This window comes from Andrographis paniculata, unplaced genomic scaffold (assembly GCF_009805555.1).
Source record: "Andrographis paniculata isolate CXL003 unplaced genomic scaffold, ASM980555v1 Contig86END, whole genome shotgun sequence".
NCBI classification, from domain to species: domain Eukaryota; kingdom Viridiplantae; phylum Streptophyta; class Magnoliopsida; order Lamiales; family Acanthaceae; genus Andrographis; species Andrographis paniculata.
In genome coordinates this window covers 6,195,156-6,219,468 of record NW_026137624.1, presented here as the reverse complement: position 1 = coordinate 6,219,468, position 24,313 = coordinate 6,195,156, and the positions used below count along the sequence as shown (strand labels likewise).

Genomic DNA, 24,313 nt, shown 5'->3' with positions numbered 1-24,313 from the left:
TAATTGCCGATTGAATTTTTAACGATCAAGTCTGAGTTGTAATCCCAGATTTAGACTTCGATCGAACTTAGTGAACAAATTTATGTTTTTTTATCGCTATATGTTTTGCGTTAGTAAATACATTCTATTTAAATGTATATTTATTTTTTATAGTAAATTTAACAATAATTATATTTTACTATTTAGCAAAAGTATGTACAAATTAAATTTTTGACAAATTTGAATAAATATATGTGATCCACTTTGTATTGATAGTTTAGTTGTATAATTTATGTAAAAAATATTATATATGAATTTCATTTGTATTGTGATAGCAAATATTTAAATACGAAAATGACATGAGTGTTTAATTATTTTATATTACAATTGTTTAGATATCTTCTGCTTCATCCTAGAGTTTTCTAGAAGATGAACTGAATGTAACTTAGGATTAAATTATTTTTTAAATTAGGTAAGGTCAATAATAGTATATGGCTCCACAATATGCTACCACTACTTTTTCAATCAAATACTAAACAATTTAGTTCATATGATAATAGTTTGTTACCAAGATTGATATCTAGATATTGAGTCAATAATTAGTTTGAAAAGTCCTACAATTAACGAATTATTTATTTTGATATGTTCTAGAAGTATTTTCAAATTTTAAGTTGGTTTGCAAATATTTTTTATTTTATATAATGTTAAATGAAGTTCAATATATTTTTCACATAATTTATTATTATAATTATTATTATTCAATTAATTTATACATATATCTAATATTGTAGTTGTATTTCAAATAAGATGTTTGTGACAATAAATCAACTAAGACATCAACAATGACTACCAAGGCCCTGATAAGAACCCATTTGTGTTTCCAAGGGACGACAGTTTCGCTTGAGCTACCCAAAACTCGGCTTCTTTTAGCAACGCCGCCGACTCGGGACTTCCGGCGGCGGCGTAATCTTCGTCGTCGTCGTAGTCGATATTATCCTCGAAACTTCTATCGTCGTCTACACAAAACAAATCATCCAAACCATCGTCTTCATCATCATCGTCGTCAAAATTCTCATCATCGTCGACAACTTGATCGCCCGACGGTCGAGTTTCAACGTCGTCGCCGAATACGTGCTTCTTTCTCGACTCTCGTCTCATTTTCTTCCCTTCTCGCACAAGCCGATGGAGCTCGTCTCTTATCGACAAAATCTCGTCCTTCTCGACGAGATTTCCCCGATCGTTGTACGCCTCGACTAAAAACACCGAATTTCTCGTACCCTTTACGCTTATGTAGAACATCTCTGGGTGCCTCACCAACATTGCCCTCGTCTTGTTCGGTAGTCCGAACTCGTTCCTAAAATGGGTCAAGTGGTCGATCAACGTTCGTTTCTCCACCGTCATCGCCAAAACCTCCCGTATGATGGCGCAAGCTCTCTTCTCGGCCTCGATTGATTCTTTCGGGAAATCGATCGGGTTAGTGTTGTAGGGGCAAATGTCGGGGAGTTCCTGAAACTTTACGAGATAGTCGTGATGGCGTCGCTTAACATTGAGTCCCTTCCGTAAATGTAGACGCTTAAATTTCAATGGGCGATCGACAATCAACCCACGGGACTTGCTCTCGTCTCGCGACGGGAAAACCTTAGCCAAATTTGAATCCCACGAGACAAGCTCGAGGGCCCGACCGTAAGAAGTGTCGACAGTTTTGAACCTATCGGGATGATCATTACAAAGACGGGAACGGAAGTTCACCGGGAGGCCAAGATCGGGCCCCAAATGCGCAAGCTTCGACAAGAGAAGCCTGTTGTATGGGGAAGCAAGCATCAAGAGCTTTTGGAGCTTTTCTACCAAAGAAATCGACCGATATTTCTTAAGATCGTGTTCCCTTTTCGCAAGGGCGGCCGCAGCCGGAGTGAGACGGACACAGAGCTGAGAAAGAGATCCAGCCGCATTTAATGGCGTTGGAGGAACAGGGATGGCGAACAGCTCGAAAATCGTGGGATAACGCTTGATCATCGATAGGACAGACCGCGGTTTGGGTAAGGATAGGTAAGATCGACATTTGTAGATAATGTGAAGCTGCATAAAATGCTTCGGTTTCGAAAGCAGAAGAGTTTTCAGCTTCTGAACAAACCGAATTCTGTTTTGCTTCACAACATGCTTATCTAATTTCGGATAACGGACGATTTTGTAAGGAGAGGAAGAACAGGTGATTGAGAAACTTGGTTGAGATAATTTGTTCCGATTAGATCGAAAGCTAACTCTAAACTCAGGCAGAGATGATGTAAAATGAGATTTGAGTGAAACAGCAGAAGAATCTAGAGGTGATGGAGTAACTACTAACGCCATTGCTACAAATTCCTCTAAGCAACTAATCTAGGCATTTAGACTGCAGTCATGGTTTCTAGGAAAGGAAGAATTCAAAAAACTAGAATCAGTTACAGGCTATGAATCATAAGAAAAATCACAATTAAGCAAGAGTTAATAGCTCAGTACCTTAAGAAACGAACGATTTGCAGAATTGCAGCAGCAACCTCAATTGTGAAACCTAATTAGGTCAAGCTGATTTTCCCCTCACAAATTGAGATAAATTTCCTATCACAAAGAATAATTTAGTTTAGGTTTCGAAAATTTTGAAATCATATCTTCAACACAACTCCCCAAAACCTATGCACAACAATTCTAGCAATTTATTTTTCTTCGAAAACCACAATAGACTCAAATCAGTGAAAGAATAAGGAATTTACTCATGTTCGTCATCTCTACCTCCGCTGACTCACCTTGGCTGCGATTGCCAGAGCAGGAATTCCGGAGAAAAATCTTCCGAACAGCGTTTCTCGCTATTCAACAGCAGAAATGCAGATAGCGTTTAGAGTCCGGCGGTCGGTGAATTCAGGCGTGGCTCCGCCGGCTCTATTTACCGGCGACGACGGAAGTAGAAAGAGGCGGTGGCCGGAGAGGACAGTGAGGTGTAAGCGAGCGGTGAAGAATCGACGACGGAGATGGCGATATAAAAATCTAATTTATTGGGCCATTTGTTTAAGCCCATGACAGGCCCAAATATTACAAAGTCCAATAGAATATAAAATTAAAATTAAATATTTTAACTACGTATAAAATACTTATATAAATGAAACGGAGGTACAAGTGGGTCAACCCCGCCGACGGAAGACGACAAAAAAAGTGGATTTTAAGACAATAAATAAATTCGATCGAAAACTTTGATATATTCCACACTTTGCTTGGAAAGGGTAAAGAAATGAAATTAAAAATAAAATAAAATAAACATTTAACATAATATCTTAAAAATATTATTATATATATATATATATAAATAGTATTTAAAGACAAGAAGAAAAGAATTTCTTCAACATTTTGAATAAACTCCATTAATGGTGTTTTCTCTTTTAAGAATATATATATATATATATATATAGTCATTCGAAACGACGACGTTTATGGAGTGGTCTTGGAAGCAAAGACAAGGGAAGATGAGAGGAGGATATCAAAACATGTATATATAGGTATGGTTTTAAGCATTAGATTTTATTTTTACGTGATTTACTTTAAATTTATATATATATATATATATATTTATGAGATCTATTTAATTATTATTATTTTTTTTTTATGTGTAACAAAATGGGAATGATTAGAAAGTTGAAGGATAAAATTGGCCTCTCGCATTAAAATCAAAATTTATTATTTATTATTATTATTATTATTATTATTATTATCAATATTAATAGAAAGTTTAAGGATAGAAAGTTAACCAAATGATTATTTATTATAAATGAAAATTTATCCGGATACGATTTTCAATAATATAATTCTTCATATCTCATGTAAAAAAAATTATTCAAACTCAAACACTAAATTTGTTTTTCTTATTTATTTTATTGTTGACTATTCAATTTGTTAGTATTTGTGTATGTTTGTGTCGGCTCATTGATGTGCATTTTTCTAAAAATTATATATAGGTGTATAAATTAATTTAATTCTAATTTAATACTATAGTATTGAGACATTTAGGGTGTGTTTGTTTGGGGATTGGATTTTAAATACATTGTTCATCATTTTTTTTTCCAAAAAATATAAAATCAAATACCTATTTTTTATTTTTTATATTATACTAAAAATCAATTTTATATTCAAAACATCACGCCAACACCTATTTATATCACATCATACAACTATTCAAATTCAAAATTTTTACTATTCAAATCCCAACTCAAAATCCAAATCCCCAAAGAATAGTTTAGTTCAATATCACAACAGTAACTGATTCATTCAAAAAATCTATAGATATAGTTGTACAAGAAATTAAAAAAAAATAAAATAAAATAAAATTGAATATGTATATATATATATAATCAAAATACAAAGTTTTCACTACAAAAAAAAATAGTATATTTGTAATGAAATTCCGTCCTTAAAGTTCACGTAGCTAATATAATATAATCCCTAATTCCGTCTCTAATATCATTAGTAACGGAAAAAGTGAATTTATGGACAAAAAAAATCTCGTTACAAAATTGATATTTTCTTGTAGTGTTCATGTAATTATAAGGTGCATTCACTTTGTATTTATTTCCAATCCTTTGTACTACTCAACCCCCACAATTCATCATAAAATGCATTACTCATTCTTAATATATATAGATATATATCAAATTAAAATATTATTTATATCAAAATTTAAATTCAAATTCGAAAATAAAGTGCAAAGAGTTAGGGTATGCCCATATTGGATGGTTTTCATCAACACAATAGCATTAATAATCTCCACCTATAGTTTGTAAATTTAGTCGATAGTTATTATCAATTATCACTTTTGTTTTGTGTGCTTCTTAACTATATTTTAGCCAAGGAAACATACATAATAAAAACATTAATTGATAGTAATACTTGATTATATTTTAATTTTTCATCTAACTATACAAGAACATTGAACTCACAACGACGAGTCACAATGTACGTAGTATTAATGATGGGCATTTGGATCGTGGAAAATTAATACTATAAATTCAAATTATTCAAGACGAATTATTACGTTAGCAAGTATTACATCAACTATTACTTTCATTCTATGAAAAACATACGTGATTCAAAGCAACGACTATATTGTGATTAATGTGTGTATCTTGATTAAGTTTGTTCCAATGTTCATTCACCATCTTGTCGTACTAACGATAATAGCCTAGAACGAGAAGTCTCACCATGATAGAAAAAAAAAATTATTGCTCGATTGCAAGGGATGAAAATGGTTTTTTTTTTTTTTTTTTCCTCACAAAACAGCATAAAAATACAAATTAATTCGTTTCCAATTGTGCAAATGTAACCATATTTTCTTATTTGGTCCTTAAATAGCCTTCATAATAATTCTTATCATAATTTTCGAATTTGAACAATTCAATATGTTGGCTACCCTTAAATAAGCTCTTTGAAAATGTTTGTCTCTTCTTAATTTAGAATATTTGTTAAAAACCATGATTTTGTGTTAATGTAACACCAAACAAGTTGAAAATGTTATACTAGTGTAAATCATGTAAGAATCAAAGACGAAAAGACTATAATTAAGTTACCACCATATTTTGATAAATAAAGAAATTAATTCATAGCTTGTTAATTTAGAATATTATTAGGTTTCGTTTAGATATATAAGAGTTTTGAAGGTATGATACAATTTTAGCAATGGTAAAAAATTTAAGTATTTAATGTGATTGTTTGTAAAAGAAAATGAGTACATATAATGTTTTAAAAACAAATATATTATTGTTGATAAATAGTATCGAAATTTCCAAAAGTATATATATAAATAGCCTTAGTCATTGTTGATCGAGCTTTTTGGAGGCAACAATCTACTAGTATAGAGTTCTAATTAATTAGTAACTCTATGGATGTGAATAGTTAGAATTTTCTTGTAAATCTTTATTTGAGAATGAGTTCCTTATCTTGATTTGAACTAATGAAGATTAGGGTTTCGATATACATTCCCATATTATGCTATCAAGAACCAAACTTCATTACCATATTCATACATAATTATTGTTTTGTTCAATTTTTCATTCTACGAAGACGAAGTGACAACGACGTGCTTAAAATACATATTCGCTTGTAAGAAAGCACTCATTTTAAACAATATTTTGTTTTTATATTTACTCGTATGAGAATCCACAAGGACGGAATAAGCCTAATTTTTTAAATCTAAAAACATTGAACATCGATAACATTGGATGGGAGCAAAAAAAACCGTATAGATTTAAATGCCCCCATTTTTGGAAAAGAAAACTTTAATCATACTGTCCAAAGGGACATTTTAACTCAAGGGACTTATTATCTTGAAATAACGAATATTGACCTTTTCGAAATAACAATGTAAAAAGTCGAAACTAGCAAATAGAGAAACATAGCGGAACTAAAAACACAGTCTTGCACTTGATCTATTAATTGTGTTGGGAAAATCTCATGAATTGAAAGGGAGAATAATTGATTGATTTTGATTGTGTAAAATTTTTCAATACATCAAATACAATCATAGTCTATTTAACAGAAAAGACATTAATATTGTAATTGTATATGATTTGTGTTTGTATTTAAATACAGTTGGATATGATGTTTTTTAAAAAGAAATAATACAGAGTTATAGAGGAATTGGAAAAAAAAAAAAATTATAGTTACATTTTTGTTCACTTTTTTTATTATTCATTTACCATAATTTTTTCATGAAAATGTATCATTTTTCACACATAAAAATATTGTTTGAATTCAAATTCAAAACACTATTAAAAGATAATACACCTTCAATGTTTGTGTGAAACAAAATTTATAACAATACTTGTTTTTATTATTATTATTTTTTTCATATTCAAGGGCTAATTGAAACGAAGCTACAACAAGGAATGATGAAATCAAATTGAAAACATAATTTCATATTAGAGAAAAATATCATTTAATTATCTACAATTAATTCGTGGGATATAATGTATTCATTCAATTCTTTCGATTTACAATCTGTTTCATTTCAAGAAAAGATGAGCACAAGAATTGACTCATCAGATCTACGGTTTTGAAACAGGTGCAAACAAGAAGAAGAACATCCCCAAAATCCCAAATTGAAAAATCAGAAATCAATGGATGATATATATATATATATATATTCACCATAAATCGATCACTTACTACTACTTTCGGACAAAAGCTGATCCAACAAATCAGATCCCAGGTCCTCAAGAACCACCAAATCCTCGACACCATTGCTGCCTTGATTCTTTCTTGTCCTCCTTCTGGTCGTCGAACCTCTCAGTCTGAGCAGCTTTTTGTGGAACTCTTTGAGAGCTCGAGCAGGAGAAAACCCTTCCTGGCAAGTATACTTCATCTGCTGCAACGATTCGACGACTTTCTCTAATGGAAAATTGAGGACTGCTGAATGCCCTCTCGTCGCAAAAGCAGCTTGATCGTATGCCAAACCAGCTTCTTCTTCGGTATCGAATGTTCCGAGCCAAACCCTTTTCCCGTTCCTCGTCGAATCCCTAATTTCTGCTGCGTATTTCCCCCAAGGCCTCTTTCGAACTCCGATGAACTGTTTTTGTTTTTGTGCACCCTTTTGGGATTTTGATTTTGATTTTGATTTTAAAAAAGATACCAATCCATTTAAGTGGAAAGTGGGAGCAAGAAGAGGATTTAGGAACTAGGGTTAGGGTTTTGTGTGTTGTTTTAATTGGCTTGATTAGTTTGTGGATTTTGAGGTTGTTTTCTCAGGTTGTGAGGGAGCAAGAAATGGACCAATCGACCAGCAACTTGCACTACCAAATGATTAAGGTTATGTTTGATTTGTCTAATCCGAATCTTTATATAGTTGTTTAAGACGACTATATTTTTCTTTGGGTCTTTGTTTTTTGATTTTTTTATGTGTAATTTTGCGATTTTTTATACTCTTTTCAGTCACTAATAATTTTTTCATTTATTTTTGTCACGCAAATTTAGGTTTGTTAATATTTTTTTGAAGTGTAGCATAAATAATGTAAGTAAATATAATTTTATTTTTATTTTTTTATGTAAAAATAATGATGTTACGATAAATTATGAATATTTTTGTATTTATGTGAGATGTAATTTTATTGAAAAGAATGAGAAGATTTTAATAGACAGACTAAAATAGAAAAATGAAAAGATTTTGAGTATACGGCGAGAGTATTTTTTCAGAAAATTTATAATTCAAGTTACTATTTAAATCAAAACTAAAATACAAGAGGTTTTTGAGATATAAGTAATAGATGCTGCTACGATATTTTGAATGTAAAATTTATATTTAATCATAATCTTAAAATAATAAAATAATAGGAACTTGAAGCCTTCTTGAGAAAATATATGTATATGCTAAACAAACTTAGCTGGTGTTTACTTTGACATATAAAAATTAATTTATAATTTTAAGTAAAAACGGTATTTAAATAATTTATTATAAAATATTGCTCGAAATCTAGGATAAAATAACTGTCTCACCTAATAGTACACATGACCATCTCACCTAAAAGATTAGACCGATAGGAAAACACATTATGGAATTCCAACAGATTTTTTATTTTAAAAATAAATTATATTGGTTGTAATATATTTTAAAATGTATGAATGTATTTTTGTAAATTATTGGTAACTGTGAAAGTGTTATATATTAAAATATTTGTTTATTATTTTAAATATTTTGTTAATAAAATAATACTACATCCGTCCCAATATAATAGTTTTGTTTACCATTTTTGTCTGTCTCAAAATAATAGTCTCATTTTTATAAATAATCATATCATTATAAAACTACCCTTATTTTTTCATTATTATTACACGATTGTCACTATTTTTTACACTAATATATTCACAAGAGCAAAAATATCTTTTATCTATACTTTTTATCCACTATTAATATAATATCAATATTTCTTAAATCTCGTGGCCAACACAACCAAGACTATAGTTCCAGCACACGGAGTATATTTTTATGTAATATTGTATGTTAATTGAAAGAAAGCACACCATATACAACGATCAAAATATGATGTTAAAATAAAAATAATATTATATGATTGAATATATATTTTTAGGCAAAAAAAATTCATTTTACTATAAATTTTATTATATGAAAATAAAATAAACACCACCAAACAAGCACACCTTCAACTTACCTATACATGTTTCGTTTTATTTAAGGTTTTTGAATATATATATATATATATATAATCTCATTTTAATGTACTTTTACAGGGGTTAGCAATTTTCTCTCCAATTGGAAGGTTTACATCAGATCAATCTTTTTTATTAGATTATTTTACAAATTATATATGATATATTGAAAGAAAATAAAATAAAAATCCTTTCCAAAGACCTAAATATATATATATATATATATATGTCGTGTATATGTGATAACCCAATAGTCATTTTTGTTTTAAGTTTATATTTACTTTTTTATTATAAAATAATAATAATATTTATATATATAAAAAAAGAATATTTTTTTAAAAAAAAAAACAATATGTTCAAACTATTATTAAAAAAAAAACCCAAAAAAGCAAAAAAAAAAAAAAAAAAAAAAAAAACCACTCAATTTTTCAAACCCTATTTTTCAATTGTGATTCTTCAAAAATAATAATAAACAATACAAAAAACTTTTTAAAAAAATAAAAATGTCAAAAAAATTTCAATTACTTATTACAAAAAAGTAAAAAACAAAAAAAAAAATCAAATCTTTAATTTAAAATAATACCATATTTTATACTTTCGATACAATTCCACATACCATACACCAAAAATCAATCTATCTAACGTTGCTGCATAAATGGAGCCATTACGAATAAACTTTATTTATTTGAGGTCATAATTCTCTAAAAATACAAAATTATTTTTTTATACAAAATATTACATTTAAACTAAAAACAAAAGAAAATCCAAAAAAAATATATATATATCCTAAATACTCAATTCGTCTTCTATTAGTAAACTTTTTATTTAATCATTTTAGTTTATCCAAATTAAAATTTCTTATTTTCTTTTTTTAGTAAACATAACTTCTTTTAAGAAAATCTCAAAATACTCCTACTTTTTATTTTTCAACGTTATTTTTACTCTAATATCAAAGTAAAATAGACATTACACTATTTTACTACACTATATATTTATAAAATACTAATTTACCTTAATTTGCATACAAAAATCAAATTAAAAACTTACTAGTGGACGGATAGTATTACTTTGTATGCTCAAATATTTAGACAAATTTTAATAAGAATAGATAATAATTGATATTTCCTACTTTTCATAATAAAAAAATATAAAATATATAGAGAGGGTTTGTTTGTCCATTTCTTTTTTACTAATATTAAGATATTCTAAATTTATATTAGTTTGATTTATTTATTTTAAATTTGGTAAGTTTATATTATGATTTGATCTTATCTCTAATTTATTTTTATTTGAGTCTATCAAGTCTGTTTTATGTGCCTATATATGTAGACTTTCATTTTGTTGATCAAATTAATGCAATTCGAGTTTCTGTATGGTATGTCAGTTATTTGTGATTTGTCCGGTCTTGTGTTCATGATTTGTCTAATGTCTACAATTTGTCTGCTATCAACTCCGACTCCCGGTCAGAATGTCTATGTATCCATCTACAATCTGTCTCCGTTTGACTCTGATGTCAATCATAGACCTGTCTGCGTTTGATTTTAATTCAGTCTGCTTCCGATTCATATTCCATTTAGACAAACTTAAGTTAGTTTATTGAAATATTTTAGATTTACATTAGTGTGGTTGCTTTATTTTTAATTTGGTAAGTTTAAATTATGAGTTAGTTTTATCCATAGGTTAGATTGTTTTGATATGAGTCTCTCGAATATTTTATTAATGCAATTTTCTAAGTTTCAGTATATTAATTTTATCAACTAAAAGAGATACAAGAAAATTTTTTAAAACAACATAAGAAAAATAATCGATAAATTTATATTACAGAAAGACTATATAATTTGATTATGTCTATTAATTGGAAATATCACATATCTTTCATTTTAGCATACGGATAAAATCCTCTCTCATCTGCGCCGTTGAACACAAATACAACAATTGTCTTTGTTTTGTTCTCGATTGACACAGAGAGTAGCATTAGAGACCATTTATCTCATTTTTACGGATTCATACACCAAACAAATTGGATGAAGGGGGATAGCCAACATATTGTCTAGTATATGAAAAAAATGTCTCATTCCAAATCAGACCAAAAAAAATTAATTTTGATTTGATTTTCTGACTCAACAAGATGGCTGTAAAACCAGCCTAGAGTTGCCCTTGTTGACCGTGAGCACATTTGAGAGATTTGTTTTAGAGAAAAAAAAAATCATTCGAGCCCTTGTTCATGTCCACTAGTTGGGAAGACTCCTGTTAGCGGATAAATATATTAATAATGTGTCTCCCTATAAGTTTGAGTTTTTAGGTAAGTTAGTCATTTTGCGCATTCGATGTGGTATCAGAGCTTTAGGTTTCAAATTTGAATCGATCATCCCTTGCACTTGAAGGAGCGTGACCACCAATTTTTCACGTTTCATAGAATTGGTCCTTTCTTGATGTTCAAAAGAGTTTTTGATCGACCTTATTTTCCAACAATGTCAACAACTCTCTTCTACTTTTATCTTTTATATGAAGTATATTTAATTAAATTCAATGTTGTACAAAAATACCTGCAAAAATTAAAAAAAAAAAAAAAAAATATTGACCCTCTCACTTCTATGGATAATATAATTCACAATCTTGAAAGTGATGTTTGTATGGCATTTTGGTGGTAGCATTTTGTCTTCTTCCGTCAGCCGGCCGACCGTATTTATTTTTTTAATAAATAACTTATTTTTTAGATTTGTTTTTTAAAAAAATATGTAAATTTATTTTTAAGGAATGTAAAGTCAATTATGATAAAAAAAAATGTCAATAAATCATAGCGTGGTAGCTTTCATTATATATATATATAGATATTTTTTAATTCAAAATGAGATTGTTTGAATTAATTTAAAAAATAAGTAGAGTAAAAACCATAAGTATCTTGATTTTTGATTTTATATTTTAAATAAATTTATATAACAACAATTTTTTAGAGAAAAATAATTTGATATAATAAAACTAAAAACATTTTTAAACGGTCAAAATTATCGAAATTAGACGTGGTTAATGTAAGTGTATTTTTATTAAAATTTTACAAGTTATTTTTAATTTTATTAATTAGATTTTAAAATTTTGAATAATCGAATATAACTAAAAATATATTTATTAAATTTGGTAACTTATATTTTTTAATTTTTTAATTTTATTATAATATAAATTTAAAATAAAATTATAAACTAATTAATTGTACTTTAAAATTTATTTTAAAATTTTATAAATTGTATTTAATAATTTAGAATTGTCTAGTGTAAATAGAAATACACATTTTTTTAAAAAATTTAATATATCAGTATTAATTTTTAAAATTAAAATTAAATATTTTCTCCATCATATCTCAAAGTATCTTTTTACCATTTTCCTTCCACTTCAAAATATTCATTTTATATTTTAGTAAAAGTAATTATACACCAATACCAAACACTATAAAAAAAAATTGTATATTTGTAACAGAATTATGTTCCTAAAGTTCACGTAGCTAACGTAATTTCATCCTTAATTTTGTCTCTAATATCATTAGTAACGGAAAAAGTGGATTCAAGAACGAAAAAATCCCGTTACAAAATTGATATTTTTTCTGTAGTGAAAATATCCTTTAATTTTTACTTAAATTACCAAACATACTATTACAAATACAATTATTTTTTTACATAAAGTGAAAGTAAAAAATATCAAAAAATTTTATACATTTTTCTTGATTAAAATACTATTATTTTTTAATTTACTACAAAATACAAAATGGCCCTTTTGGACTGGAATGAAAGGGTATAAGATATAAACTAAAATAAAAATATAATTATATTTTAAATTTTAATTCAAGTATAATATGTAAATTAATTATTTTGACATAATAATGATTATTATTTCTATTATTATTGTTATTGATAATAAATAATAGTAGTTTTACTTTAAAAGTGTTTGTTTTTTTTTTTTCAAAACCTATCCAAAATATCATTGAAAGTACAATTGAGGAAAGTAGAGAAAAATTACAGAAAATATCTTCTACGTATATTTAATTATCATTTTTGTTAATTATGTATTTATTGCTAACAAAAATCGTCATTTCTATCATCGATCGCACGTGGCCGTGCATGGAACAATCGTTATATGAACGTGATCATCGAAATAAATAAAAAATAAAGATGATAATTGAGTATATACAGGGAATATTTTTACAATTTTTTCATGGAAGTAGTATAATTATAAATTTAGGTGAAAACTACAAATACTTTAATAATATATGGAGACTATGTCTATTAAATTAGAAAATTTGATACATTGATTATAAATCATTTAAAATAATAAAATGAGTATATTGATAGCAAACAAGTGAGTATAAAATTGTTGAATAAAAATTATAGTAATATATTACTTTTTTTCTCTAAAAGTAATGTATTATTTTTATTATTTTTTTGTTTTATTCAAAAATATTTATTTTCTATTATAATAAAAGTAATCAATATGTAAATGTCAAAATACCTCTAATTTTTATAAAATATTTTTTTATACTTACAAAAATAAAAATATCAAAATCATCTTATACATTTTTACTAATAAATAAAATATTATTAATTTGTAATGTACTACAATATATATATATATATATACACACAAATTTTTCTTTGAATTTAATATATGCAAGAGATCGTTTTATTGTGTTGAATTCTAACCTTTGAATGGACTGTAGATGAAGATATTAATTATGCATATATTTTAAAAGTTTGTTCTATGGTCTAAGTTTAGAGTTGAACACTAATATTATTCAATATTTATGTGATTAATAAAATTTTGATTATATATATATATATAAGGATGTTCAATATATTTACTTTGTAATTTAATAATTTATTATATGATTATATAATATTATATAATAATTCCATAATATTTCATTATTCAATATATTTATTACTCCCTCCGTACCAGATACCATATCTACGTTGTCGTTTTTGTCCGTCCCACATACTATATCACTTTTCTTTTTTGAAAATGATTACACACTTTAATCTCATTTTAAATTTTTAAATTTTTTCTTTATTTTAATTAAACTAATTAGTTATCTTAATCTTAATTTATAATTATTTATATTATAAGATAATTATTTTCACTAATACATTCTTAATTATCTACTAATTAGACCCCTCCTAAAATACCGTGTCTACAGTGTAACATACACGGTATCTGGGACGGAGAGAGTATATAATTAGTATAGTAAATTTTTAGAAATGTATTGATGCCTTTACATATTTCGGTACAATTGTAAAATAAATTTGAAATAAATTATTTAAAATTGTGAATTTGCTTGATTTTTATTTGATTTTAAATTTAAATAGTATTGATATATATTTGAAATACACTTTTGAATTACTTTGGAATATATATATATATATATATTATGTATTAGGTGAGACAGGTTGACATTAACACACCTGACTTTTGTTAATTATAATTGTAGGGAACTTAGGATACGTGGTCACTATACATTAATAATAGTATAATTTATTTATATTATAATTTTTATTGATCTTTGTTTACAGATAATAATATTTTAATCAATATTTTAAAATGGGACTAAATTTGTGGAACATAAAGTGATTTCATAAAATATTTAACTTTTTTATTTATTTAAAACATTATATTAAATATTAATTTTATATAAAAAATTTATATTTAATTTAATTTTGTTACTATCATAGAAATCCAAATACCAAACATATTAAAAAACAACAAATTAACTCATGTCCATAATGGTGTGTTTGTTTGGGGATTGGATTTTAAATACACTATTCATCCCATTTTTTCTCTAAAAAAATATCAAATCAAACACCTATTTTTTATTTTTTATATTATATTAAAAATTAATTTTACATTCAAAACATCGTATCAACGTCTATTTATATATCACATTATACAATTATTCAAATCTCAATTCAAAATTCAAACCCCCAAACAAACACATGAATCTCCCAACTATACCAAGGAAAGGGCCTCGCCCAAGGCCCAAAATAAAAAAGGATCATTTAATAGATATATGTATTATATATGTGTATATATTGGTCCTTTTAAAAATAATAATAATAAATATTGACAGTAAATAAGAATTGAATTAAAGGTAATAATAAAATATTAATTTGTCGACTTTTTGTTAGTAATTGAGTAAATTTAACGGACTAAAAAGAAAAATGATAATAAATTTAAAGGACGGATAGAGTATTATTTAAATCAAACAGCAAACCAAACAAATTAAACCCAATAAATTTGGAAATCTCATATTCTATCTTACAAAAACATGACATCCAATTATTATTCAAATAAAAAGTACAAACACAAAACCAAAGCAAACAAAGCCCCAATGTTCTAAAAAGGGAAGAAAAGAATGATTCCATTGCTACCATAAACCTTGAACTCAAATTCCTTTCCTATCAATTTTTCTAACCAAAAGGAATGTTCTTTGTCCCCTTTCTTACATCTTTTTGCTTCTACATTAATTCATCTCATCCCTATAAAAAGTTCTTCCAAATTAAGGCCATATATCAGTAATTCCCATTACAACACATTTTCCAGACAAGTAGGAAAGCTATTCGATGGCTAGTAATGTGCCGGCGGCAGCGCTGAAGAGGTCGGAGACAATAGCTGACACCATGCCGGAGGCCTTGCGCCAAAGCCGTTACTACATGAAGAAATGCTTCGCCAAATACACCGAGAAAGGAAAACGATTGATGAAAGTCGCCCATTTGATGGGAGAGATGGAGCAAGTGATCGAAGATCGCGCTGAAAGGACACATTTACTCGAAGGCTTGCTCGGATACATCTTGTGCACAACTCAAGTAATCTTATTGCATTTTGTCTGTTGTATATATGCCGTGAAATTGGATAGGGAAAATTGCAACTTTTGCACCGTATATGAAATTTTTTATCACTTAGTTTTAAGACATTGTCGTTTAATTGGTACTGTGACAAAAGTCATAGCCTCGTCTATACAGAGGGTTTTTGGAAAATTTTAGAAATGGGAGAAAATCAAAGTATTTTAATATGATTTTATGAGAGAAAATATATATTTAATATGATATTTTTTAAAAAGAAATTATTACTAATAAATAGTACAAAAATTCAAAAAAAAAAAATTGCATATAAACAAAGCCATAATTTTTGTTTAGAATAGCAAAGAGTGTCGTGTTTATATCGCTTTTTAGCGAGCTAGGTGTATTTGTATTTTGGAATGGTTTTTTGTGTTTTAGGGAGTTTTATAAATTGAAAATTTTAGTTAAAAATTAAATTTGATGTAGCGTTTCAAATAAAAATAAATATGATATTTTTTGATTGAATATAAAATTGAACACAATGATTTATAGAGGAAAAAATATTTTACTGTAGAATAAATAGTTTGAAAACAAATGTGAAAATATAAACAATTTTCGTTAATATATATGTTCTTTTGTGTTTTCATATTCATTTTAGCGATATATCTTTTACAGCAAAATATGTTTTCTTCTTAAAAAGTATCATCTTTGCTGCTAAAAGTTCGAAAAAATATACATGCAGGAAGCAGCTGTGGTGCCACCATATGTGGCATTCGCCATCCGACCATCGCCTGGATTCTGGGAGTACGTTAGAGTTAGCGCCAACGATCTTTCTGTCGAGGGAATAACCGCGATCGATTACCTTAAATACAAGGAAATGACTGTAGATGAGCAATGGTAAGAAAAATCATAATTCAAGATCATCAAAATTCATACACATTAATGGATATGTAAGATTATTACAATCGGTAAAACTTTGAATTTAAACCGTATTTAATATGATGTAAATACATTGATATTTTTTAATTAAAAATCATTAAATATAATTTTTTCATTCAATGGTTTTAGAGGGAATGCTTTTTGTATAAATAGTGTGAGTTTCTCGAACTTGTGTTTTTTTGAGGTTTTGATTTTAAGTTTAAATTTTTTAATAGTAGTAAAATTTTATGAGCGGTTATTTAATTATATAAATAGATATCATTCATGTTTTTAATATAAAATTAATTTTTAGTATAATATAAAAATATAAATATTTAATTTGATATTTTTAATAGAAAAAAATATTAATTAAATAATAAAAAATCTTTAAAAATACACAAAAGAACACAAAGGTCACCTAAAATGATCACGAACTTTGGCAGGGCCAACGACGAAAATGCACTCGAGATCGATTTTGGAGCAATGGACTTCTCCACGCCTCATCTCACCCTTTCTTCCTCCATTGGCAATGGGGTGAGCTACATCTCGAAATTCCTCACGACGAAGGTCAATAAAAACAGCCCCGAAAGCGCGCAATCACTCGTTGATTATTTGATGTCGTTGAATCACCAAGGCGAGGTAAGATCGAGGCACATTCTAAAGCAAGAAACTCATTAATTCTTAGTGCTATTCGAGTTTTTGTATGTCTTGTCCTGATTTTTTTTTTTCTTTTTTGCAGAAATTAATGATCAACGAGACTTTGAACACCGCGGCAAAGCTTCAAAGCGCGCTTATTGTGGCCGAAGCTGCCCTGTCTTTGCTACCTCATGACACGCCTTACCAAAGCTTCGAGATGAGGTGAACATGTGTGTTTTAGGACAAGAAAATTATAACTATATCATTTTATTGGGAAAATTGCAAAAAATATCTTGTATATATACTTTATTTTCATTTTAATCTTATATTTATTTCGCTCATAAAATATATTTGACATGTTTGCAAAAGTTATTATTTTTTTCCTTGGCGGTGCGTAACGTTCACACCATGCGCGGTCAAATAATATAAATAGCGATTTTTGCCAGCATGTATGATATATTTTGACACCAAGATAAATATAGAATAAAAGTAATAATGAGGTATACATGTGGGACATTTTTTTCAATTTTCTGTCCTTTTACTTGCAAATTAAATAGTTGTGTGTATGCGTTTGTTCGGGGGCTTGAATTTTGAATTTTAAATAACAAAATTTTGAATTTGTATAGTTATTTGATATATATATATAAATTAATGTGATATTTTGAATATTAAATTAATTTTAATATAATAATTAAAATGTATATTTAATTTTATACGAAAAAAAAATTATCGAATAGTAAAAAACCCTCAAAAAACCCCGAACAAGCATAATTTAATTTCTTCTTCATGCTTGAAATGAGCTAATAATCAAATTCTACATACCCAAAAATCAGGTTTAAAGAATGGGGCTTCGAGAAGGGGTGGGGGGATAGCGCTGGTAGTGTTCGTGAGACAATGCATTTGTTGTCGGAGATATACCAAGCTCCCGATCCACAGAACATGGAGAAGTTCTTTGGAAGGCTTCCTATAATCTTTAACGTCGTGCTATTTTCTGTGCACGGATATTTCGGGCAATCGGATGTTCTTGGTTTGCCAGACACCGGCGGGCAGGTATGAACTCGGAACATCTTCTCAATCTAACTCAAAAACGATCTTTTCTAAAGGTCTTTGTTTATATAGACACTTCTAAAAATTTTTGGTACTACTAATAATTTTTTAAAAGATATCATATCAAATATTTTTATTTTTTCTCACAAAATATTAATTTTTTACTATTCTCGGATTTTTTCAAAGCTTTAAAATTCTCTATCTAAATGGAGGCTTATTATATACTTTTTGCGTTGTGTATTTGCAGGTAGTTTATGTATTGGATCAAGTGGTTGCATTAGAAGAGGAATTACTTGCAAGGATTAAGAAACAAGGCCTTAATGTGAAGCCTCAAATTCTTGTGGTAAGAAGAAAAAAATTGGAAATTTTTAAGGCCCTGTTTTATTGAATTTAATTTATACTTTTGTACTATACAATCATTTACAATTTTAAGTAAAAATCCATTATTTTTTCTTGCAAAGCATCACAACCGAACAAAAGACTAGAATTAAATAACAAAATCAAATTCTGAACAGCCATTTATATTTTTCGTACTACTTTTTCCTACCTAAATAGTCTCACTTTTCAATTTAAGATTGCCCACCTAAACAACAATTTTTACGTTATTCTTACCTTTATTTATCAAAATGACATCATATTACATGTAAACTCACATAATATTATTATTTTCTTTTTATCTTATACAAACTCATCAATATTATTCTTTAATCCACTGGGAATTCTTTTTCTAAAACCATTTAAGTGGGATAGAGATAGTATTTCTATAATTAATGGTTTGATCTTGTATTCGATCTATTGTCTTGGTCAAGACATGAGAACATCGATTTTTTGCAATGCCGGAGCCAAAATCACTGCAAGAAAAAATCATTTTTGTAACAAAACTTTTTTTGTCTCTAAATCTACTTTTTCCGTTACTAATGACATTATAGACGGAATTAGGAATGAAATTACGTTAGCTACGTGAACTTTTGGGACGGAATTCCGTTACAAATATATTATTTTTTTTAGTGAATACATATTGCACACAGAATAAAAGTAATAATTGACCATAAACATACGACTACATTGAAGGGTTGAGGTTTTCCTAATCGAAATCTTTTCACAAATAGTTATATCTCAACGCCGATAGTTTGAACGAGAGAAAGAAGTGAGGAATCCTCGTTTCTAAATCCTAAGCCGTACTATGTAGGTGACGAGACTCATCCCCGATGCGAAAGACACCAAATGCAATGTAGAATTCGAAGCGATCAACAACACGAAGCACTCCCACATCCTTAGAGTTCCCTTTGCTACCGAAGATGGAGCCATTCTTCGACAATGGATTTCGCGGTTCGACATATATCCTTACTTGGAGAAGTATGCTCAGGTTTGTAATAAAAGACAGGATCGATCAAGACATTTTCATCTGCGATAAAATCTTGACATAGTTTCGAACTTTTAACAGGATGCTTCCGAGAAAATTGTCCAAGTCATGGAAGGAAAACCCGACCTAATAATCGGGAACTACACCGATGGAAATCTTGTGGCATCGCTCGTTGCTAGAAAACTCGACACAACTTTGGTATGCAAACAATGTTAAGACACGATTCAATTTTTATCCATTGCGAAGATTCTGATGTTACTACATTGTAATAGGGAACGATCGCACATGCTTTGGAGAAGACTAAGTACGAAGATTCGGACATCAAGTGGAAGGAGTTCGACACGAAATATCACTTCTCAAGTCAGTTTACGGCAGATTTGATATCGATGAACTCTGCTGATTTTGTCATCACTAGCACGTACCAAGAAATCGCGGGCAGGTACGACAATGTGATGAACCTTGTAGTAAATTTTTCGAGTAACTGCAAAGTTGGATGACAAAGTTTTATTTTACAACATCGTAACTATTTATTTTCATCGATTTGCAGCAAAGATCGACCAGGACAATATGAAAGCCACGGAGCATTTACACTTCCCGGGCTATATAGAGTTGTATCGGGAATCAATGTATTCGATCCAAAGTTTAACATAGCTTCTCCGGGAGCGGACCAGTCGGTCTACTTCCCTCATACGGAGAAAGAGAAACGGTTCACCACTTTCCGAGCCTCCATCGAAGAACTACTCTTCAGCAAAGTCGAAAATGTCGAACACATGTAAGTTTACGCGATCTTTTTTATGGAAATTTGTTATTTTGATAGTGTAAATTTCTTTTATACTTTTCGTAATTTATAAAAAGAAATATATACTATTGATAAATAGTTCTAAAATTTTCAAAAATATTTATGTAAATAGAGTGTATCGTTCTTCCCTAGTACTTTTATCTTTATTTTCTTCTTAGTAAGAATAATTACAATATATCAATAGTACATGACTTTGAACAAAATTGCAAGTTTTGCAAAAAACTATAAACAAAATTTCTTATAATTCATATGGGATTGAAAAATCTATACCACTATTCAATATATTTTAAAAACTATCCGAGCCAGCTATCTCATATTTTTTAAAATATTACACAAAATTTAATTTTTTAGAAGATTTTATGCGATGTTTATTGAAATACCATAAAGTCTTATATAATTTATAAATTATGAAAAGGTATAGTGTAAATTTTCTAAATCACGGATAAAAATATAAATAATTTTGCCAAAATTATAAATTTTACTTAAATAGTAGTTTAATGTATACATCATAAAATAAAATAACGAGGATTGTATAATTATAAAAAAAAATTAAAAAATTAAAGTAAACATATTTGTGGTATTTAGTTTCCTGAGTGTTAAATGTTAGAACAAAATGGATAACAAGACCAAGTATTTATTACATGTAACACCAAATTGTAAATTATTCCTCATCAGCTCATATCTGTAACCATGTTTCCCGCCATCCTTCCCAAAACAGAGGATTCCTAAAAGACCGTACAAAGCCTATAATTTTCTCGATGGCAAGACTCGATGTAATCAAGAACATCACGGGGCTAACCGAGTGCTACGGTAAAAACAAGAGGCTTCGAGAGCTCGCCAATCTAGTCATAGTAGGCGGCTTCTTCGATCCTTCAAAATCCAAAGACAGGGAAGAAGCATCAGAAATCACGAAAATGCATTCTTTGATCGAAAAATATCAGCTCAAGGGGAACATGCGATGGATCGCAGCGCAAACCGACAGGAAGCGCAATGGCGAGCTGTACCGCGCAATTTCAGACACTAAAGGAGCTTTCGTGCAGCCGGCACTCTACGAAGCATTCGGTCTGACAGTAATCGAGGCCATGAACTGTGGTCTTCCCACTTTTGCAACCAACCAAGGAGGCCCGGCCGAGATCATTGTCGATGGGGTTTCAGGCTTCCACATTGATCCTCTTAATGGCGACGAGTCGAGCAACAAAATCGCTGATTTCTTCCAGAAGTGCAAAGAGAATCAAGATTATTGGAACACGATTTCGATCCAAAGCCTGCAACGAATAAACGAATGGTAAGTTTTCGCGCATTTTTATAGTTTCATAAGTAATGAGACTCTTCCAACTATTTATAAAAATAATCTTATATCTCATTCATCGTTCGTATTTTGATCTTCTTGGAAATGTGACATACGAATATATGATTATTTTTTCAGAACATTCGAATAAAGGATAAAAGTTATAAGAATATTTATTATGAATATATAGAGTAAATTGTTTTTATTATCACTTTAGGACTCTAAATGGATTATGTATGAAAATTACTTGCCAACCAATTTATTTATTTATTTATTTATTTTTGCAAAAATGATCATCCATCACAAAAAATGACATGTTGATGATGTCACTCACCGGTGCTGATTTGGCCGTGACATGTCTGATTTGTCAGTGCCACATGGGGAAAAATTAAAAATATTCATATATCGCTCATGTGGCGCTGACAAATTAGACACATCAACGTGAAATCAGTACCAATAAGCCATATCATTGACATGTGTCATTTTCGGTGACATGGAACTATTTCTCCAAAAAAAAATTGATTGCGGAGACAAACACACTTTATCCATATATATATATATATATATGTGTGTGTGTGTGATTTTTCTGGCTATTTGGTGTTAGGGAAAACTTTGTTCATAGAATCAACTAACATTGTTGAATTGTTTTGTAGCTATACGTGGAAAATATATGCGAACAAAGTTCTAAACATGGGATGCATATACACATTCTGGAGGCAAATTTACGGCGCAGAGAAGCAAGCCAAGAAAAGATACATTCAGACATTTTACAATCTTCAATTCAAGAACTTGGTAAATTAATCACTTATACACTCTTTACTTTTGTGATTTCATTTATTTTTGTTTCTTTACTATACTATTTTAAATTTTTTTATAAAAATATATTATTTTTTTTACAAAATATTATATGCGGACCACTCTTTAAACCAAAAAAAAATAAAAATCACCAAATAAATTTTCCCTTTGATTCGAACTACAAATGACATTAACAAAAAAAAAAAAGAAAAAAGCCCTCGATTTGATCAGATCGAATACAGGTGAAGAATATAACCTTTAAGAAGGATGAAACACCTGCGCAAGAGCCTCCAAAGGAGAAGCCAAAACCGAAGCCACAGCTCTCACAAAGGCATGATTTTTATAAATTTTTCGAAACGTTTTAGATCAAAATTATATACCAAAGTAAAAAATAAAAAAATAAAAATTTTTTATTAATACAAGTATTAGCAGATTCAGCTCATTATTACACTGTTTCTTTGTGTCCAGGCGATCTCGATCTACATTGCAAAGGTATGTGTAATTTATTGATAAATTTTCAATGAAGTATAGAGTAATTTGTGGTTATGAAAAATCTAAAGTGGTGTTTGGCATTTTTAAGGTTGTTTGGATCCTCGTGAAGGCTCCCAAGAAATGGTGGAAAGGATGTGAAGATGGAACAAATGGTGCAGAAGAAGTAATCGAAATAATTATGTGAATATGTAAAGATTTGTAGATCACAAAATATGGATAAAAATAAAAGAAGGGATTTATGAAATGTGTGATTTAACATTGATAATATGATACAAATTTGTTTACTGTAATTATTTTTAATAATTAATTAACCTAAGTATATCATATTATATCACATTTTAGTTTTAAATTTTTATTCTTTAAAACTCAAAATTCAACTCTTAAATATCTGACCATATACACCTAAAATTCCATCATATAAAAAGTGATTTAAAAATTAAAGAGAATAAAATTATATTTTCTACCATATCATTGAAAATATATTTATTTCACATTTTCAAAAAAACTAACATTATATAAATTTTTAATAGTATCAATCTACTCTCAAATCACACGAACTCTATTAATAGACATAAAAGGGATATTGCAGAAGACAAAGAGACAGTAGCCAATCTTAGGAAGAAATCACTTTATTCCTTGCTTTCTCTTGTTGTTTAAAATATATATATATATATATATATCGATGGAACAAATTTAAAAAATCACTCGCTAGTCTCTTCAATAAGAATAAAGAAGGTTTTTTTTCTTTTTTTTCTTTTTTTCATAACTTAGAAATTCCCTACTAATAGTGTACTCTGAGTAAATATGTAGGTCGAACACACTAAAAATAAAAAAATAAAAAAAGGCCACTTTATCGAATATGAAATTAATCTAATATATTTATATCAAAATTGTTGATTTTAAAAATATCTAGTTCTTATTTATTATTTTGAAAATAGTGAAAATTATAATATGACATATATTGTTTATGTAATATTTTAAATAAAAATAATAATGATTGAATA

General features: G+C 28.5%; 2 protein-coding genes and 1 pseudogene across 5 annotated transcripts; 1 reads left to right on the top strand and 2 right to left on the bottom strand.

The window, feature by feature from the left end:
- Nucleotides 1–755: 755 nt before the first annotated feature.
- On the bottom strand, nucleotides 756–2,981 carry LOC127242341 (protein WHAT'S THIS FACTOR 1, chloroplastic). 3 transcript variants are annotated; one of them, XM_051261844.1, is made up of 3 exons: nucleotides 2,724–2,981; nucleotides 2,473–2,571; nucleotides 756–2,380 (listed from the first exon to the last, which is right to left on the bottom strand). In XM_051261844.1, the coding sequence occupies exon 3, from the start codon at nucleotides 2,323–2,325 to the stop codon at nucleotides 826–828; it is 1,500 nt and encodes a 499-aa protein (XP_051117801.1). In that variant the 5' UTR covers nucleotides 2,326–2,380; nucleotides 2,473–2,571; nucleotides 2,724–2,981; the 3' UTR covers nucleotides 756–825. The 3 variants fall into 3 exon arrangements, with proteins under 3 accessions (XP_051117801.1, XP_051117802.1, XP_051117800.1); XM_051261845.1 differs by having other exon boundaries at nucleotides 2,743–2,981; XM_051261843.1 differs by having other exon boundaries at nucleotides 2,757–2,981.
- Nucleotides 2,353–9,818, bottom strand: LOC127242071 (ethylene-response factor C3-like; annotated as a pseudogene).
- Nucleotides 9,819–15,721: 5,903 nt separating this feature from the next.
- Nucleotides 15,722–23,593, top strand: LOC127241914 (sucrose synthase 5-like). Of its 2 annotated transcripts, none has more exons than XM_051261184.1 (15): nucleotides 15,722–15,998; nucleotides 16,714–16,868; nucleotides 17,333–17,528; nucleotides 17,629–17,747; nucleotides 18,359–18,575; nucleotides 18,820–18,915; nucleotides 19,762–19,938; nucleotides 20,017–20,133; nucleotides 20,208–20,374; nucleotides 20,483–20,707; nucleotides 21,453–22,019; nucleotides 22,676–22,814; nucleotides 23,060–23,148; nucleotides 23,286–23,309; nucleotides 23,398–23,593. In XM_051261184.1, exons 1-15 carry the CDS (start codon nucleotides 15,756–15,758, stop codon nucleotides 23,414–23,416), a joined length of 2,550 nt encoding a protein of 849 aa, XP_051117141.1. In that variant the 5' UTR covers nucleotides 15,722–15,755; the 3' UTR covers nucleotides 23,417–23,593. The 2 variants fall into 2 exon arrangements, with proteins under 2 accessions (XP_051117141.1, XP_051117140.1); XM_051261183.1 differs by having other exon boundaries at nucleotides 23,250–23,309.
- The last annotated feature ends 720 nt before the right edge of the window (nucleotides 23,594–24,313 follow it).

Coding starts and splice junctions, on each gene's coding strand:
- LOC127242341 (XM_051261844.1), bottom strand. CDS start 2,325: ATGGCGTTAGTAGTTACTCCATCACCTCTAGATTCTTCTGCTGTTTCA.
- LOC127241914 (XM_051261183.1), top strand. CDS start 15,756: ATGGCTAGTAATGTGCCGGCGGCAGCGCTGAAGAGGTCGGAGACAATA. Junction 17,529..17,628: donor CGTTGAATCACCAAGGCGAG/GTAAGATCGAGG, acceptor TCTTTTTTGCAG/AAATTAATGATCAACGAGAC. Junction 17,748..18,358: donor TACCAAAGCTTCGAGATGAG/GTGAACATGTGT, acceptor CCCAAAAATCAG/GTTTAAAGAATGGGGCTTCG.